Source organism: Mus musculus, chromosome 16 (assembly GCF_000001635.26).
Source record: "Mus musculus strain C57BL/6J chromosome 16, GRCm38.p6 C57BL/6J".
Lineage (NCBI taxonomy): Eukaryota > Metazoa > Chordata > Mammalia > Rodentia > Muridae > Mus > Mus musculus.
The window spans coordinates 17,295,861-17,313,097 of record NC_000082.6 but is presented as its reverse complement, the minus strand read 5'-3'; the positions used below and the strand labels follow the sequence as shown (position 1 = coordinate 17,313,097).

At 45.9% G+C, this 17,237-nt stretch overlaps 1 protein-coding gene across 5 annotated transcripts in view; it reads left to right on the top strand.

Annotated features, from left to right (window-relative positions):
* Window positions 1-17,237, top strand: part of Pi4ka (phosphatidylinositol 4-kinase alpha) — a 125,964-nt gene that overhangs the window by 93,217 nt on the left and 15,510 nt on the right. For 4 of the 5 annotated variants that reach the window (NM_001001983.2, XM_030249069.1, NM_001373955.1 and 1 more), the window contains 11 exons: window positions 627-746; window positions 3,700-3,792; window positions 4,876-5,032; window positions 5,268-5,395; window positions 9,655-9,813; window positions 9,956-10,107; window positions 11,998-12,105; window positions 13,529-13,656; window positions 15,428-15,547; window positions 15,809-15,888; window positions 16,009-16,202. In NM_001001983.2, coding sequence (NP_001001983.2) covers window positions 627-746; window positions 3,700-3,792; window positions 4,876-5,032; window positions 5,268-5,395; window positions 9,655-9,813; window positions 9,956-10,107; window positions 11,998-12,105; window positions 13,529-13,656; window positions 15,428-15,547; window positions 15,809-15,888; window positions 16,009-16,202 — 1,439 coding nt within the window. Of the gene's footprint in view, window positions 1-626; window positions 747-3,699; window positions 3,793-4,875; window positions 5,033-5,267; window positions 5,396-9,654; window positions 9,814-9,955; window positions 10,108-11,997; window positions 12,106-12,466; window positions 13,388-13,528; window positions 13,657-15,427; window positions 15,548-15,808; window positions 15,889-16,008; window positions 16,203-17,237 lie in introns of those variants that run through there. The other variant, XM_006522036.4, reaches the window with a different exon arrangement.

The following is a 17,237-nucleotide window of genomic DNA, read 5'->3' as shown; positions in this document are numbered from 1 at the left end:
CACTCAGTTAGACATCACTTTCAAACACAGATGCTTCCTTCTAAAAGCTAGTTTTACTTTCATGATTTGGGATTAAAGGTGTATACTAAGGGCATGTCTGTATTCCAGCCAGAGGTGTGTGCTAAGGGCTGAGCCACACCACAACAAGAAGCAGGCTTTTTTAAGTTAATAACACAATCTTGGGATTCACAGTGTGATCAAGTATCCTGCATCACTGGTGCCCTCCTGCTAGCCAACAGACGTGCTCAGATACTTGCTCTGGTTCCCAGTGTCTATTTCACAGGTCCCTCAGTAGCAAAGTGCTGCCCTAGCAAAACAGAAATCTACATGTTCACAGCCGGCCTGAAGCGATACAGCTTGTTTTCCAGCATTTGGCAGAGAGAACACTTGCCAGATTGCATATTTGCAGTCACGAATGGTCCTCGTATAGATAGATCATGCCAACAGCCACTCAGAGATCAGGGCTCCTCCTCCTCATTTATAAATGAAAAGGTCTTCTCCTTGATGGTCCCACAGTTGGCAAGTCAGAGGAGATCCTGCACTGAAGCCTGGTATCTGATCTGCTGCTTTATGCTTCTAGCGTTTTCCTTTATGTCAATGAAGTAGCTTGCTTTCTTTGATTTCAGGAATATCTGAACAAGCATCAGAACTGGGTGTCAGGACTGTCTCAGCACACAGGATTGGCCATGGCCACTGAGAGCATCCTTCATTTTGCCGGCTACAACAAGCAGAACACAACTCTTGGGGTATGTGTAAATATCCTATGGAACAGTGAGCCCCTTATCTGTGATAGGGTGAAGGACTCAGTCCATATGTAGATTTTCATGAATGGCCCCTCAGCTCCCATATCCCACACATTTGTGAGGTATATAGGCTATCTGTTGACAGATGGGGATTGATGAGGGTCCAGAAGAAGTGCCCATACAAACAGGCATTTCTCTGTTGAGATTAAGTTTTGAAATATGTAGATTTTTGAAGGTAAAATTTGATACATTGATGAAATATGACTTTCTAGTATCTATAGAGAGGAAAGAAACTGGTTTCTCAGACATACACAGCATTATATCATAGTCAAATTTGTCTGGAATCAACCTTCCTAATGCTGGGGCCCCTTAATGCAGTTATAATGTTTTGGTGACTCCCAGCCATAAAGTTATTTTGTTGCTGCTTCATAACTGTAACTTTGCTATTGTTAGGGTTGTAATGTAAATATCTGATATGCAGGATATCTGATATGGGGCTTCCAAAGGGGTCACAACCTACAGGTTAAGAACTGCTGGTCTGGAATACCCACTGGACTTCATGATTCTATTTCCTGCAGGTGCTCAAATACACACATGCCCCTCCCTAACTTAATCTGTTTTGTTTTGGGTTTTGGGTTTTTTTGTTTGTTTGTTTGTTTTTTTTTTGGTTTTTCGAGACAGGATTTCTCTGTAGTCCTGGCTGTCCTGGAACTCACTCTGTAGACCAGGCTGGCCTTGAACTCAGAAATCCGCCTGCCTCTGCCTCCCAAGTGCTGGGATTAAAGGCGTGCGCCACCACTCCCGGCCTGTTTTGTTTAAGATTAATTTAGATTCAAAAGCAGTAGTTTCACAGTTAAATTAGGCTGGAATTTAAGTCAGGATGGGACAGACCGTCGCACCTGCTAATAAAGTGCTGGCCTCATTAGCTGCATAGGCTGGCCTTGCAGCATAGGCTGTTTCACTCTACATGCTCCCCCACACACACACACATACACACACTCAATATGAACCCAGAATACTGCCAGATGTGTGTTGTGCTCTGCCCTCTGGGTGGACTATAGGTGGGCTATAGAATGTGCTGTGTGGGGGCAGAGGTAAGGCACTACAAGGAAGGGAAGAAGGTCTTCATCACCAAGCCAAGAAAAGAGCTCTTGGTGAAGGGCCTGAGCTATCCCCAGGGAAGGTCTGTGGCTCTGTCACCGGGGAGCTTGTACCTTGGTGTTAGTAAACTTGCTTGAAGGCATTGGGCTTGGCAGATGTGGCCAGTTGGACCACGCACATCTAGCTGTCACTGGCCTTTCTACTCTTTTTTTTTTTTTTTTTTTTTTTTTGTGGGGGGGGGGGGGGCTTGGTTTTTCGAGACAGGGTTTCTCTTTGTACCCCTGTCCTGGAACTCACTTTGTAGACCAGGCTGGCCTCGAACTCAAAAATCTGCCTGCCTCTGCCTCCCAAGTGCTGGAATCAAAGGCGTGTGCCACCACGCCCGGCCGCCTTTACTCTTAACAGTACACAGTACATTGTCAGCACTTAGAGGACAGAGACACAGCTCTACAGTCACCTTCCTCAGGCTGAACAAGTCCCCTAGAATTTTAGAGTCCTCAGCTCAGGCCTAGCCAGGATTTGTAGCTTTGCTGCTGAAAGGGATTTCTGGATTAACAGAATTGAAGCAGATTTAGAAATTGTATCAAAGTTGGTTTGGTTTGGTTTGGTTTGAAAGAGTGTCTCTATGTGGCCCTTAGTTATTAATGATGTGTTTAGGTACATGGCTTAAGAGAGGCTCTGGGAAGAAAGGAAGGCATGTCCACGTGTAGGTACAGCTTGCACCAGGCATCAGCACTTGCATCCCCGAGGATTGCTGAGACTCTGGCCCTTCCCTCTCACTGGATAAGGGAGCAGAGGGAGACAGCTGCAGAGACACCTTGAGCTTCCTCTTACCATATGATAACATGAAATGGAAGCTGCTGCATCTGCTACTCTCTGCTGAGACCACTGCAGGAAACTGCAGGTTCATGGCTGGGAAGGGAGAAGGGCCTCAGACTGTTAGCACACTGTTCTGTAATCTTCAAATGCTTCAAACAGATCTCAGCGTTTGGGGCTTCTTTGTTTCCCTTCTCTTGTTTCCAAGCTTTTCTCTACCTTAGTGTCCTGTTTCAGGATCGGATCCCCAGCCTTGAGCTCTCCACCACTTGGAGACCATATGAGCAGAGCTTAAAGCCAAGTGCTCTTTTTAGGTACTAGCCAGCTAGCTTGCAAGGGCCTGTTTTGCTGGAAGGATTTTCATCTTTGTCCTAGAAAGTTATAGATTATAAGTAAGGAGAAGACACTTGGGTTGTTGTTGCTGTTTGTTTTAGTTTTAGTTTTTGGTTTTGGCTTTTTGTTTGTTTTAGAATATCCCATTATGAAGCCCTGGCTTGTCAGGCTGGCCTCAAACTCAGAGATCCATCTGTGTCTCAATCCCAAGTGCTAGGATTAAAGGTGTGGGCCACTACATCCAGCTGACTAGATTCTTGGTAAATAGGAAAGGATGCTTTTTGTTCTGTTTGTTGGTTGTGCTTGAGATCATGGCTAAGGTGCCTCTGTTCTATAGTCCCCAACTCCACATTCTTAAAAGAGATATCTCTCATACACAAATGTGGAGACCAGAGTTATTTATGTGAGGTGCACACACCTTTAATCCCATCACTTGGAAGGCAGAGGCAGGCAGATCTCTGAGTTTGAGGCCAGCCTGGTCTACAGAACAAGTTCCAGGACAGCCAGGGCTACACAGAGAAACTCTGTCTCGGGGAAAAAAAATAAAACTTTTCCATGAGGCATGCCGATGTCTAGTGATCGTGTTAGCTCGGCGCACTGAAGGTTGAATGGTCTGTATCAGAGCTTGATGTCTTACCAGAGCTTTGGTTTGACATAAGAAAAATATGTTTCAGATTCTAAAACAGCTCTCTGCACCTGTCTATAGGCAACTCAGCTAACTGAGCGTCCGGCCTGTGTGAAGAAAGACTACTCCAACTTCATGGCATCCTTGAATTTGCGCAACCGCTATGCCGGCGAGGTACTTCTCTTGCTCTTATGCAGCACTGTTCTGAGCATCTTGACTTCGTGCTATTTAGCTCTTTCATAGTAGAATGCGAAAGAGGGATCTGGGCGATGTGGAATTTACTCACTTCAGTTGCCTCGAGGAGCCTGGGTGCTAGTGCTCAGTATCACATTCCAGGGCATTTATGGCAGCTACTTAGCACCTCTGCAAGAAAGTGATATCATTGGGCACACTCAGGCATGCCAGGGCAATTTGTTATGTAGTAGCAAGCATGTGGAGTGTCACGCATTCTCCTGGACACTTACAGGTAAAGAAACCCAGCTCCTGAGGCTAAACAACTTGTCAGAAGGAGGTTCAGGAACCATGTCTGCTGGCTCCACACAGGGTTTTCACTCAGAGTTTATTCCAGGCCAACCAAATCACTCACCTGTCAGATTTCAGTTTTCTCTTCCACAAATTCAAATCTAGTTGACACTGAAGGTGGAGACTGAAATCTCATGAAATTTATCAGAGTAGTCTTCTGAGGGTAGGCTCGCCTCCCCCTGAACTGTGCTTCTTGCTCAGTCCAGTGGCTGCTTTTCTGTGAGTCTTGTACTCAGCATAGGCTAACCTCATGCTGAGAACTGGAGAGAGAGCTTATTCTATGTCATTTTGAATGATGCTGTGGAAGGAGAAAGTCTGCCTTAAGCCCTGGGTTTAGTTTTTGGAAAGAGTCATATCTCATGGATACCTTAGTATATGAATAAGAAAGTAACGCTTTTTGCAAAAAAAAAAAAATTATATATGAAAAGATAGTGAAGCAGTTTTGTTGTTTGAGTCATTACTTGACTGTGAAGGAAGTTTATTTATCTAGCTTATATTCATAAACCTTGCCCTAGCTTAACACTGTGTACACTGATGAGACTATGTCTCCATCCTCAAGAATCATTGTTGGTGAAAATGCCACCATATATTTCCTGGAACTGTGCTCAATGACGGCACCACTGAGATGAGCTCTAGTCTAGCCAGTCCTATTGTGAGCTGAGTGAGCTGGTAGCCAGGGTCTCACTCGGAGGCCGGACTCAGTGCACAGCTGCTAATAAGCGTACTTCTTCACAGGTACATGGAATGATTCGGTTCTCAGGTGCCACAGGCCAGATGTCTGACCTGAACAAAATGATGGTCCAAGATCTGATCACAGCTTTGGACCACAGTCATCCTCAGCACTATACACAAGCCATGTTCAAATTGACGGCAATGCTCATTAGCAGCAAAGGTAACAGGCACAAGGCCCATGGAATTCTGGGTTCATTTCTAAGTGAATATTTGCTTAGAAATCCTTGATAACCTGGAATTCTGTCAAAGAAGGAACAGGCGGTCTGCTAGTAGAAATCTCTGATGAAAAGGCATTATTGGCCCTAGATAGGACTGGCTTTCATCACAGCCTAGAGAACCCATGTTCAGGCCCAGCCAGAGTCAGGAGCCCTTGACTAATTTGTGTTTGGTTCCAGATTGTGATCCACAGCTCCTTCATCATCTGTGTTGGGGTCCCCTCCGAATGTTCAATGAGCATGGCATGGAGACTGCACTAGCCTGCTGGGAGTGGCTGCTGGCTGGCAAGAATGGAGTGGAAGTGCCGGTAGGACATTGACCTAGCTTAGCTCTGTGTGTGGGTGGGATTGCATGTGGGAGAGAAGCTGCCTTGGCTGTGCTACCAGTGAGTACTGTGACCCTGGACACTGTCACTCGCCTAAACTCTGGTCTCCAGAAAGAACACTGTATGTGGCAAAAAGGATGATGATGTCGGAGTGGCTGGTACAGACTATATATGGGAGGCTCGGAATGGAGAGCAGTGTCTTGTGAGGCTGGAGGGCTGTCTGTTCTACACCTGCTGATGTCAGAGCTGACTGGGAGTAATTGCTTTCTAGACTTGCTAATTATGGAATCAGCCATTTTGCCCTAGGTCTGTGTTTCTAGAGTTATTTTTCATGGAGCCTCCAGGCAAGATTATTCTTGTTGAGTACCTCTTATCTGACATGATTAGCACAGAAGCTAATTCAGATTTTGGATTGTTTTCTTCAGATTATGGGATACTTGCATGTAGAGAATGAAATACATTTTATGGGAAACGAATCTCATATGTAAGACACATATTCATATATGTATCATGTACATCTTATATACCATAGTCTAAAGGAATTTTTTTAAAGATTTATTTATTTATTTATTATATGTAAGTACACCGTAGCTGTCTTCAGACACTCCAGAAGAGGGAGTCAGATCTCATTACGGATGGTTGTGAGCCACCATGTGGTTGCTGGGATTTGAACTCCGGACCTTCAGAAGAGCAGTCAGGTGCTCTAACCCACTGAGCCATCTCACCAGCCCCCTAAAGGAAATTTTTATGCAGTATTTTTATACATTTATTTTTGTTTGTTTATTTAATGTATATAGTTATTTTGTCTGCACATATGTCTGTGTACTTCATGTATGTCTTGTATGTAAAGAGGTCAGAAGAGAGCATCAAATCCCCAGGAATTGAAGTTAGAGATGGCTGGGAGCTAACATATGGGTGTGTGGAACAGAACCCAGGACCCCTCAAATAGTAACCATTGATACAAACCTGTGAACATATCTCCAGCCCCACCCCCATGTATTATTTGTAATGTGCCTACTTGGTTTTGAGGTAAGGTCTCTTCCCTGCTGTGTCAAGCTTGCCCTGTAGAGCCACAGCCCTCACACAGAGCCTAACCACAGAGAATTAGAACTGATTCAACTTCACAGGTCATGACTACTGTTGTCAACCCTCATGTTGCATCTTGGATTCCCGGTACCCTTGAATATCTGAACTTATAGTCTATCTTCAGGGTAGGTGGTTTGAAGCACTAAGGAGGCTTAGCGGCAAGGACGGTGGAGCTGCCCCAGGCTGTGGGTCCTAAAAGTACCTATGGTAGGAATGTAACTGTTCTCTTATGGACTCTCCTTCCCAGGGAAGCTTCATGGCTGAGCATAGTGGTACATACTCTTATCCCAGCACTTGAAAGGCGACTGTGAGTTCAAGGCCAGCCTGGACTACAGAACAAGTTCCAGGCCAGCCAGAGTTGCACAGTAAATCCTTGTCCTAAAAAAAAAGCAGGTAGGGTAGGCTCAGTCAGCACCTCTCAGCAGGTGTGCCCTAACATTCCTTTTGCCTGCCAGGACAGCATCACCTACAGAATTGCTAGCACCTCCATTCCTGGCACTGCCATCTCCTGCCACCAAGCACCATGTGCTTAGCTAGTGAGCATCCCAGCTGGTAGGGTCAAACTCAGTGGCCTAACTTTATGATCAAGCTAGCTTTTCAAAAAGTTAAATCAAGAAGATCAAAAATTCAATCCCACCTGAACAATTTACTAAGACTATCTCAAAAAGGTGGAAAGAATGGAGAGATGGTTTAGCAGCTAAGAGTATTTGCTGTTCTTATCTGGGTTTAGTTCACAGTACTAACATGCATATGGTACCCATACACACTTATAGGCAAAGCACTCATACACATAAAATACATTTTTTTTGTTTGGTTTAAAAAAAATCCACTCTAAGTATATAGCTCAGTGGAAGAAACACCTGTTAGCATATGAGGTCCTGGGTTCAGTTCCCAGCACCACAGAAAAGCCTAGGCTGTAGAGATCCAGTTGCCCCCTGTTTTGGACACCACATTATTGACAATGCTGTACCTGTCTTATCTCTGTGTAGACCAGGCTGCTATTGACATCTTACACTTCCTACAAATGGCCCAGAACATGCCCTGTTAGCTTTATCTTTTTACCTTTAAATAGACCCAAAATTTGGTCACATCCCAGCATTCCAGCTACATTTGTGGCCCTAGCCTCCTTTGTCTTTCCCCTGACCTTAGGGCAGCCCCACTGAGTCAGTTACTTTCTCCTGTTATGATAAAACACCATGGTTAGACTTGTGCAATAAGTCTTTATTTTAGCTGATGATTCCAGAGGGCAGAGGCATGGCAGCAGGTGCCAGAGTGGGTAGCTGAGAACACTAGAATGGAGCAAGGCTGTACACTCTCAACACCCATGATGGTTTTATAACATCCCTAAACAATGCTACCAACTGGAGACCTGTTCAAATACGAGCCTCAAAACTCTCCTGCCCTAGTTACATGCCTCCTACTCCTTCTCAGACAGCCACTAACCTGGGACAAAGTATTCAAATGCCCAAAACTTACAGGAATATGTCATTCCCTGCTTCCATACTGTCCTGTATACATGCAATAGGAGCATGCAGTAAAAACTATACTGGATTGAATCTCTCTGATTCCCAGGCCTCTTGCTGCTCTTCCCACCTCACTTAGACTGACTGACTTGTTCTGGCCCTGAAGCTCACCTGCACCTACCTCTGTCTCTTCTGTCTTCTCATTTGCCCTGCTGTAGCTCTACTAGATCCTGTTGCTCCTGCTCTCCCAGGCTGTTTCTGCCTAGCTGCATCCCATTTCCTTTACTTAGATGAATGTCACTGCTGACCATCTCTAGGACTTGTGTCCAATGTTCTCTTCCATCCCACCAGCATTCTCTGGCCACCCTATCTAAAACACCTTCCCTCTTTGCACCATACTGCTGCTTTCTCAGATTTAGTATGCTGCCTGTTGCTTATATCTTGGACCATCCACATTTGTTTGTTCCCAGAGTCTGGGAGACCCTATCATAGAAGTGGATCTTACACAAATGAGTGGGAGCGTAGCCTTTGCTTGGTTACTTTATCCCATCAGTTCTGGGGTTTCCTATACTTCCAACCAATTTGGTACCCCAACTTCTACCATAAAAAATACATCTAACAGTAGGCAGAAGCCAGACTCCGAAAGAAGCCACAGCAGGGTATATAGCTCCTTGATATTCTTCATTTCCCACCTATAACGATGCTACCTTAGCATGAAAGGCCTTTGTCTTCACCCTCATGGCCTCCCAATGGCATCTGTGCCTTCAGGAATCACGAGGAATAGCAGAAGAGAGGTGTCATTTTATAAAGCCTGCCTGGGCTTCTCCTGAGCCTTGCCTAGTTGACTCCCATCTTGCTCTTTAGTGCTCATGATCCCCAGCATCTTGAGCCAAGTCTTGCAAGAGGGTAGGTAATGGTGCTAGAAAGGGAACCAAAGCCTGCATAACCCATGCATCGCTGGTGCTTCTGTAGGGTAAAATAGTAACCATTCCTCTGTTTAGCCCCTACTTCTTCCAGAACACACTACTGTGCTTTATCTGGGCAACCCTCCAAGCTCAAAGCAGAAAGGGCCCTGGATCAGTATGACTAGGTCAAGGGAATGACTCTGATCTTGACACTTACAGCCTGCCCTCCCTTGAACTTCCTGGGCTACTCTCAAATCTGATAAGCTAATGAAGACCTACCTTTGTGGCTTGGAAATCCTGCATGTGGTACTTGCTGCTCTTAACACAGGAAGTTTTCAGAATTCTTTCCAAGCTTCACCAGGATAGAGCCTGTGGAAGGCTTGCACTGCATTAGGGACATGCTAACCAAGATGTGCTGCACCTTGTTCCCTGCCCTGCTGGGCCCATGAGTTGTGTTGACAGTCAGTTGGGGGTGGGGAGCTGGAGGAAGCATACAAAGACTTGAGTAGCTCCCCTGAGACGTGGGTTCCGGGCCGCTGCTCCTTACTTTGCTTGCCTTCTATTTTCATCCAGTACAGTTTTACTTTGTGTTTGTTTTAAGAAAGCATCTCATTCTGTATGTAGCCCCTGCTGAACTTGAACTCATTCCCGTCCTCCTGCCTCAGCCTGCTGAATACTGGGGTCACAGGCATAAGTTACATGTTGAGCTTTATTCAGGAATTCAAAAACAAAGCAGCCACCCACCCTCTACTCTCTGGAGGCACTGACCTTTCTTTCCAATTTGCAGTTTATGCGGGAGATGGCAGGAGCCTGGCACATGACAGTAGAGCAGAAGTTCGGCCTCTTTTCTGTGGAAACAAAGGAAGCAGACCCCCTGGCAGCATCAGAAGCAAGTCAGCCAAGACCTTGTCCCCCCGAAGTGACACCTCACTACATCTGGATCGATGTATGTGCCTACCCTCAAGCTCTGCTGAGCTTTGTAGGGACAGCCTTGGGGACACTTGGGTCAGCCCAGCGCACCAGCTGGTCTAGGGGCCCTGACCTGAGAGAATGGGTGACAACTTACACAGCTTGTTTACTTTCCACAGTTCCTGGTCCAGCGGTTTGAGATTGCCAAGTACTGTAGCTCTGACCAGGTGGAGATCTTCTCAAGCCTGCTGCAGCGCTCCATGTCCCTCAATATTGGTGGAGCCAGGGGGAGCATGAACAGGCATGTGGCAGCCATTGGACCACGTTTCAAGTGAGGACCCTATTTCTCTGGGGCACCTGAGTGTGCTGTTACTGGCATGTAGGGCACATGTGTAGTGTGTAGATCATGGTAGGGGTGGGTGGGTATGTCCTGCGATGCTGCTCTGCAGTGTAGAGTAAATCCTATGGCAGTGCCCTGGGACGATCAAGAAGACTTGTAGAGGGCATGAGACCATGATCCGCTGGCTGGCTAAGAGGCTCCCCAACCCCTGTCCCCTAGTACAGTCCTGCTTGCTAGAACATGGCCTCTGCTGTTGTCTGTGAGGGGCTGGCTGACCAGCACCAATGCATGGTAGAAGCTCTTGCTTCTACCAGGTATTGTCTTTCTCTCCCCTGAACTCCAGACCATGGCCTCATAGCCCATTAGAACTACACTTCTCCAACCACCTACAGAGAGGGGCCAGTCCTCTTGTTAGTACCTAGTCTGTCACTGACTGATACTTTTCTAAAGGCAGTGGGAACAAGTTATAGAAAATGATTCCTGTTGCTGCTTTTCAGTAGCATGTAGCCATCACAGAAATGCCTCTGCCTGCACTACCACAAAGGCTCAGCCCTCACTCAGGCTTAGCTGGCTAATCCCAGATGCACTCAGAAACATCAGTTTGCCCTCCTCCTTTCTCTGCTGTCTCTGTTCCCTTGCAATGGTGGATCAGACCTCTTTTTTTCCTCATATCTAAGCTCCCTTGTGATCTACTCCCCACCACAGGCCATCGCCTAGGACTCAGTAGCATAGAAGCTAGCATCTATACTTCTGCTGGTATAGACAGCCTCTGTAAAGTGGCTGTGCTATATTCTATTCATCTTGCACCATGCCTTAGGCCTAGCCTGACTGTCTACAATGACCCTGCACCTGTACTTGAGCCTCTAGAGCTACTTGCCCCTGGATCTGGGTCACCCTGTTTGCTACGTGTAGACATGCTTGTTCCACAGGGTCCATGTCACTGTCAGGCTGTAGCTGGGATCTGGCCCTTGAGAAAAACCCCATTGCCACTCGATTGTGTGGGATAGCCTAGCTTTTCCCTGTGCAGAGCACTGTGTCTTACCCACCAACTTGGTTCCTGACCTCCATCACTGTCTTACCCCAGCAGTGTAGGCAGGAGCAGAACAGTACCTTCCTACTTATGTCTCGTACCCTGCTCGGGGCTTTGTTTAGCAGAAACCGTACACATAACCCTCTCCACCACCCCTTAGGATTAAAATCATAGCAGTGTCCCATGGGGACAGAACTGCAGACTGTTTGTGAGCCTAGGAGTCTTGGCCCAGTCAGAACATCATAGAGTTCATTTGATTTCCTCTCAACAAGAATGAAGCATGGTTTGCTTTATTTTGTTTAAAAATGTTTTTTCATACCCATTTTTTTGCAGAGGTAGGGATGGAACTCGGGGCATCAGGCATGCTAGGCAAGCACTCTACAAACCACATCCCCAAGCACGAATGCAGAGTGGGTTTGCCCAACACGTGACCATCTGCACGTCCATGGAAGAGCTGAGCTAATGAGCTAGCTCCATCTTAGAACAGGGAAAACTTGTATTTTAGTTACCTAAATTTTAACTTTAGAGCTTTCTTGTACAACACCTTTACCCATGCATAGATTTTTTTTTTATTTAAACACACTATAATCTTGACACCTAAAAGACATAGGCAAGGGGATCAGAAATTCAGGATTACCCCAACACTCCAAAAGAGAACTGAAGGCCAGCTTGGAATACATGAGACTTTGTCTGAGAGAGGAGAGACGGTGGGGAGAGAACAGCTGAATGGTGATATGCTGGTAATGTTTATAGGGTTTATATTCAGGGATTCTGGGGTTTGCTTAGGAGAACATATATACCCCTGAAGGCTCAGCCTTTGCCCAGGGCTCCAACCTTGTAATCTCTCTCAGACTGCTGACCTTGGGGCTGTCCCTCCTGCATGCTGATGTGGTTCCAAATGCAACCATTCGAAACGTGCTTCGAGAGAAGATATACTCAACAGCCTTTGACTATTTCAGGTACTACCTCCAGCTGTATTGGGCACATGCCCAGAAACAGCTGCAACCCAGCTTATATCACCAAGTTACTTACATAATAAGGACATAGTTTACCTGGTTCTTGCTCACCAACCTCATTCAGTAGTCCTTGTATGACTACACTGTAATATCCTCAGGAATGTACTCAGAGCCAGGAGCCAAATGGAATATGTGCAGATTGTTCCTTGAGTTAATTTAAGAGATGAGGGGCTCACAACCCCTGATTCTGAGGCTCTTTGGGTAGTTAATAGTTCCTGGAAGACACAGATATTTTCTTTAGTGGCTCTGTAACTAATTCATTGCCCATGTTGGTGCAATAACCCTTTACCCCTGCTTCTCTCAGCAGCCATAACTAATCCGTGTCAAACAAGGGTTGAAAGTAAGAGAGAAGGACAGGGAGCAAGCCTGCAGAGATGGCTCAGCAGTTAAGAGCACCTGCTGCTCTTCCAGAGGTCCTGAGTTCAGTTCCCAGCACCCATTTCAGGTGACAGAACAGCCTCTAACTGGAGGTTCTGGTCTTTTTATTTGTCTAAATTAAGAGCAGACAGGCACAGTGGCATATACCCTCAGTCCCAGCTGTATGTGAGGCTTTAATCCCAACACTGGGGAAGCAGAGGCAGACAGACCTCTGAGTTGAAGGCCAGCCTGGTCTACAGAGTGAGTTCCAGGACAGCCAGGGCTACACAGAGAAACCCTGTCTTGAAAAAATATATATTTTTAAAAATATTCCCAACAAATTAAAAAAATATATTCCCAGCATGGTGATGTATGCCTTTCATCCCAGGAGGTAGAGGCAGAGGCAGATCTTTGAGCTGGAGGTCTACAGGGCAAGTTCCAAGACAGCCAGGGCAGAGAAACCCTATCTTGAGAAAAGATAGAGAGATAAATTATATACCTTTTATTTTTCCTGTTCATATAAATGATTTCTATTTAAAAAAAAAAACCTGCAAATATCAGCTGCATGAGTCTTTGCAAATGTAAGGTGTATGGTTGTATGTAAACAGCTAAGTTATTGTCTGTCACAGCATACTAACTCACCAGAAGCTATAAATGTCAGCCATCTATGGTGGCATGCCTACAGTCTGATCCATCTAGAGGCTGTGTGGCAAGAGTGTCTTGATCAAGGCCACCCTGCAGTATATAGGAATATACATGGAGTTACAGGCAGTCTGAGCTATGTAGATAAAGCTAAGCAGAGAGCATAGGATAGTGATGTGATAGACAGGCCTGAGCTACTAGGATAGCCTCACTTCCCATGGGACATCAGCCTTGCTGTTGGTGAGCTTTGGGCTAACCTCAAAAAAAAAAAAAAGTGAATTTTTATATCAGCTCTCATTGCTTTGTGAATAGTTTCTAGTCTCTGACTCCAGACACTCAGCTCTTTCCCTCTTGTGATTATTTGAAGTTGTCCACCAAAGTTTCCTACTCAAGGAGAAAAGAGGCTTCGTGAAGATATAAGCATAATGATTAAGTTTTGGACTGCCATGTTCTCAGATAAGAAGTACCTGACTGCCAGCCAGCTCGTTCCCCCAGGTAAGCATTGCCCTGAGCAGCACAGCAGCTGCTGGATGTGGAGTGAAACCAGGACAGAGAAGCGGGAGGGTGGTTTAGAAAAGCCAGACAAGAAAGCAGTTAAGGCCCAAGTGAGCCCTGATCTTGGCCATGCCTTGTATTGTTGAAAACTCAGTACTTGCTTGCCTGTTAGTTTTCCTCCAACCTACACTGGATGCATACAGCAAGTACAGGACACTCTTATAAGTTCTTCCTGGACCAGCTCACTTACCAGGTGCCCACTGAGTAGGCCAATATACCCAGATGAATTTAGCATATTCCATTGTCATCTGATAGGTGGAATCAAATGAAGATAACTTCAATAAAGGAGATTCAAGGACAGGCCCTTGGCCCAACCAGAGTAGACTGGGCATTGAAGACAGTTTTCTGGGGACAGTGACTTCTGAGCTGAGTCTAAAAGGAAACTGTATATATGTACCTGTGTGTATGCATGCTTGCACTGTATCTTGGTATATATTCATACACATAACACACACATTCATGCAAACATACATACAACACATACATTCAGCTAGCCAGCTAAAGTGTACTGGAACAAAGTGCTTTCCAGGGCAAAGAACAGAACACTCTGGAAGAAATACTAACATGTTTGCAGCAGCAAACCAAAAAGAAATCATCTTCTCATTCCTCTAAACACAAAGCTGGTGACAAGCCACACAGAGAGGTGAGGAATGGGTTCTTCTAGGCAGGCCTGCAGCAACAGTCTCTCCCAAGAAAAGGAAAGAAGTGTTAAAGCATTAAACACTAGCTTGCTTTCTTGTTCCATATAGACTAGAGCCAACAAATTGTGTAGTTTGTCCCCTAGGTGCTCAGATTCCTGCCTTATCAGACAGTACAGTGCCAGTGGACAAGCAACTGACATTATTTATCAAAAACAAAACAAAAAAGCCTGTGATGGGCTGGAGAGACGGCTCAGTGACTGAGAGCACTGCTCTTCCAGGGTCCTGAGCTCAGTTTCCAGCTCACCGCCATCTGTAACAGGGATACAACACTGTTTTCTGTCCTCCATAAACACCTGTACATACATGCCTGCAAAATATTCATACACATAACACTTTTTTTGAAACTGATAGTATTTGTTTTATTCTATTTTAAAGATCTAGGGCTATGGCAAATTTTAGGAAATTTTCCACATAGAATGGTTAGAATAAAAGAATTCATGAGTGTTTGGAAAAGTCAGTCTGAAAGGGCTTATCCACAGAGCTATCCATCCACACCAGTGCTGTGCAAAGAAAGACCCAGTCTGAACCAATCGCCTTCTCATGGCTGAGATCCTATGTTTCTTTATGATGTCTTTTTGTTGTTGTTGTTCTTGTTGTTGTTTTCAAACATAGGATTTCCCAGTGTAGCTCAGGCTGTCTTAGAATGCACTCTGTAGACTGACAAGGCTGACCTTGAACCCAAAGATCTCCCTGCCTCTGCCTCCCGAGTGCTGGGATTAAAGGCGTGCGCCCTGCTCTATGATGACTTCTTTTTTCTGGACAAGGTCCTTCACTGGCCTGGAACTTGCCAAGTAGGCTGGGTTGGCTGACCAATGAGCCACCTCTGTCTCCATCTCTCCAGCATCAGGAGTACAAGGGTGCACCACCACACCCAAATTATTTAATGTAGGTTGTAGGGAAGTCAACCTTAGGTACCTGTGCTTACAAAGCAAGACTTGCCAAGCTCTCTTCCTTGTGATGCCATGTCTTGAGCCATCTCATCCCAGAGTCTTCAATGTGTTTGCCCACAGATAATCAGGACACCCGAAGCAACTTGGATATAACTGTGGGCTCTCGACAACAGGCTACCCAGGGCTGGATCAACACTTACCCCCTCTCCAGTGGCATGTCAACCATCTCCAAAAAGTCAGGTTGGTCAGGGTATGGGGTGGCTCCTGCATCTCTAAGCCAATATTAAGTTCCCTTCCCGGTGGAGTGATGGACACTCACTCAGATAGCAGAACAGAGCATTAAATGTCAGTGTCTTCTAGATTCTAAAACAGCAGAGTCTGAGAATAGTAGAATACATGACCAAGATTTTTGTTTCAGTTGCCAACACACCACCAAAAGAAAAGACAGAGCAGAGAAGTGGCCTCAAAGGACAATGACCATGTTTCATCTCTGCTTCCTAGGTATGTCTAAGAAAACCAACCGGGGCTCCCAGCTGCACAAGTACTACATGAAACGCAGGACACTGCTGCTGTCACTATTGGTAAGACCTGTGCCACACCACTCCCGCCATGTGACAGCAGAACACCCGGGGATGGGGAGGGGAGGGTGCAGCACATGACCCCTGCAGAGAGTATAGTGGATATTGTGACTGCTCTTCCAGGCCACTGAGATCGAACGCCTCATCACTTGGTACAACCCACTGTCAGCCCCAGAGCTAGAGCTGGACCAGGCAGGAGAGAACAGCGTTGCCAACTGGAGGTCCAAGTACATCAGCTTGAGTGAGAAGCAGTGGAAGGACAACGTGAACCTTGCCTGGAGCATCTCTCCATACCTCGCTGTGCAGCTGCCAGCCAGGTAGGCCTCTCGGGAGGTCGGGAGAGGTCGGGAGAGCTTCACCACAAGTCCAGGGCAGGAACCTGCCGGCTATGTCACGAGAGCCATGAAATATCACATGACTTCTGTGGAGGACACTCAGCATACTCATATAGTCTGTGCAGAGGCTACACAGTGACCATTATGCTCTTGTCAGCTCCTGCCTAGATGCCACAACATCCAGAGCCCAGGAAGGGATCAGACCCACCATGGATGACAGGGATGTGGCTCTATGGTAGAGCTCATTCAATCCCTGCAACTATTTTTTTTTTTTAAAAATGGCAGAGTCACAGTGTATTTTGTAAAGATTTCCTTCCTGGGAGGTAGTCCACAGTGACAATTTGGGTGAGTTTTTGGCTATATTTGAATAATGCCATCTTTCAGCTCAACCGAAGAGCAGACACTCTTGCTGTGGCTGTGGCTGTGGCTAGCTGCCTAGTGTACCAAAGTGGTTACATACATGCATACATACATACATATATACTTCAGCCAACCAAAGTATACTGGAAAAAATAGCTTTCCAGGGCAAAGAACAGAACACTCTGGAAGAAATACTGATGTGTTCTTCTTCAGCAGCAAGCCAAAAGGAAGGCATCTTTTCATTCCTCTGAAAACAAAGCTGGTGACAAGCTATAAGGGGATTCTCTCAGACAGAAATAAACCTTTAGCCTGACAGTAGGTGAGATGGGTTGCAGAGGCCCCCATGACATAATCCCACATGGCCCTTAGCCTTCTTCCCTACCTCCAGAGATAGATACCCCATGTCTGCCTCTATCTCTGCAAGCCAAGGTTTACCATTTTCCTATTGTTTCTACCTGGTCTTCAGGCCCAGAACAGCACACTGGTTCTTTTAAGTCCTTTCAAAGCCAAATGTTTATGGAGACTTTCCTTGCATTAGCCTGGGTCAGTAACACATGCAGGCTTACATCTGCCCCCTCACCACTAAGTAAGGAGCCTTGTGGATTTAGACTAAAGTAAGACGTTGAACCAGAGATAGGCTGCTACAGAGGACCAGGG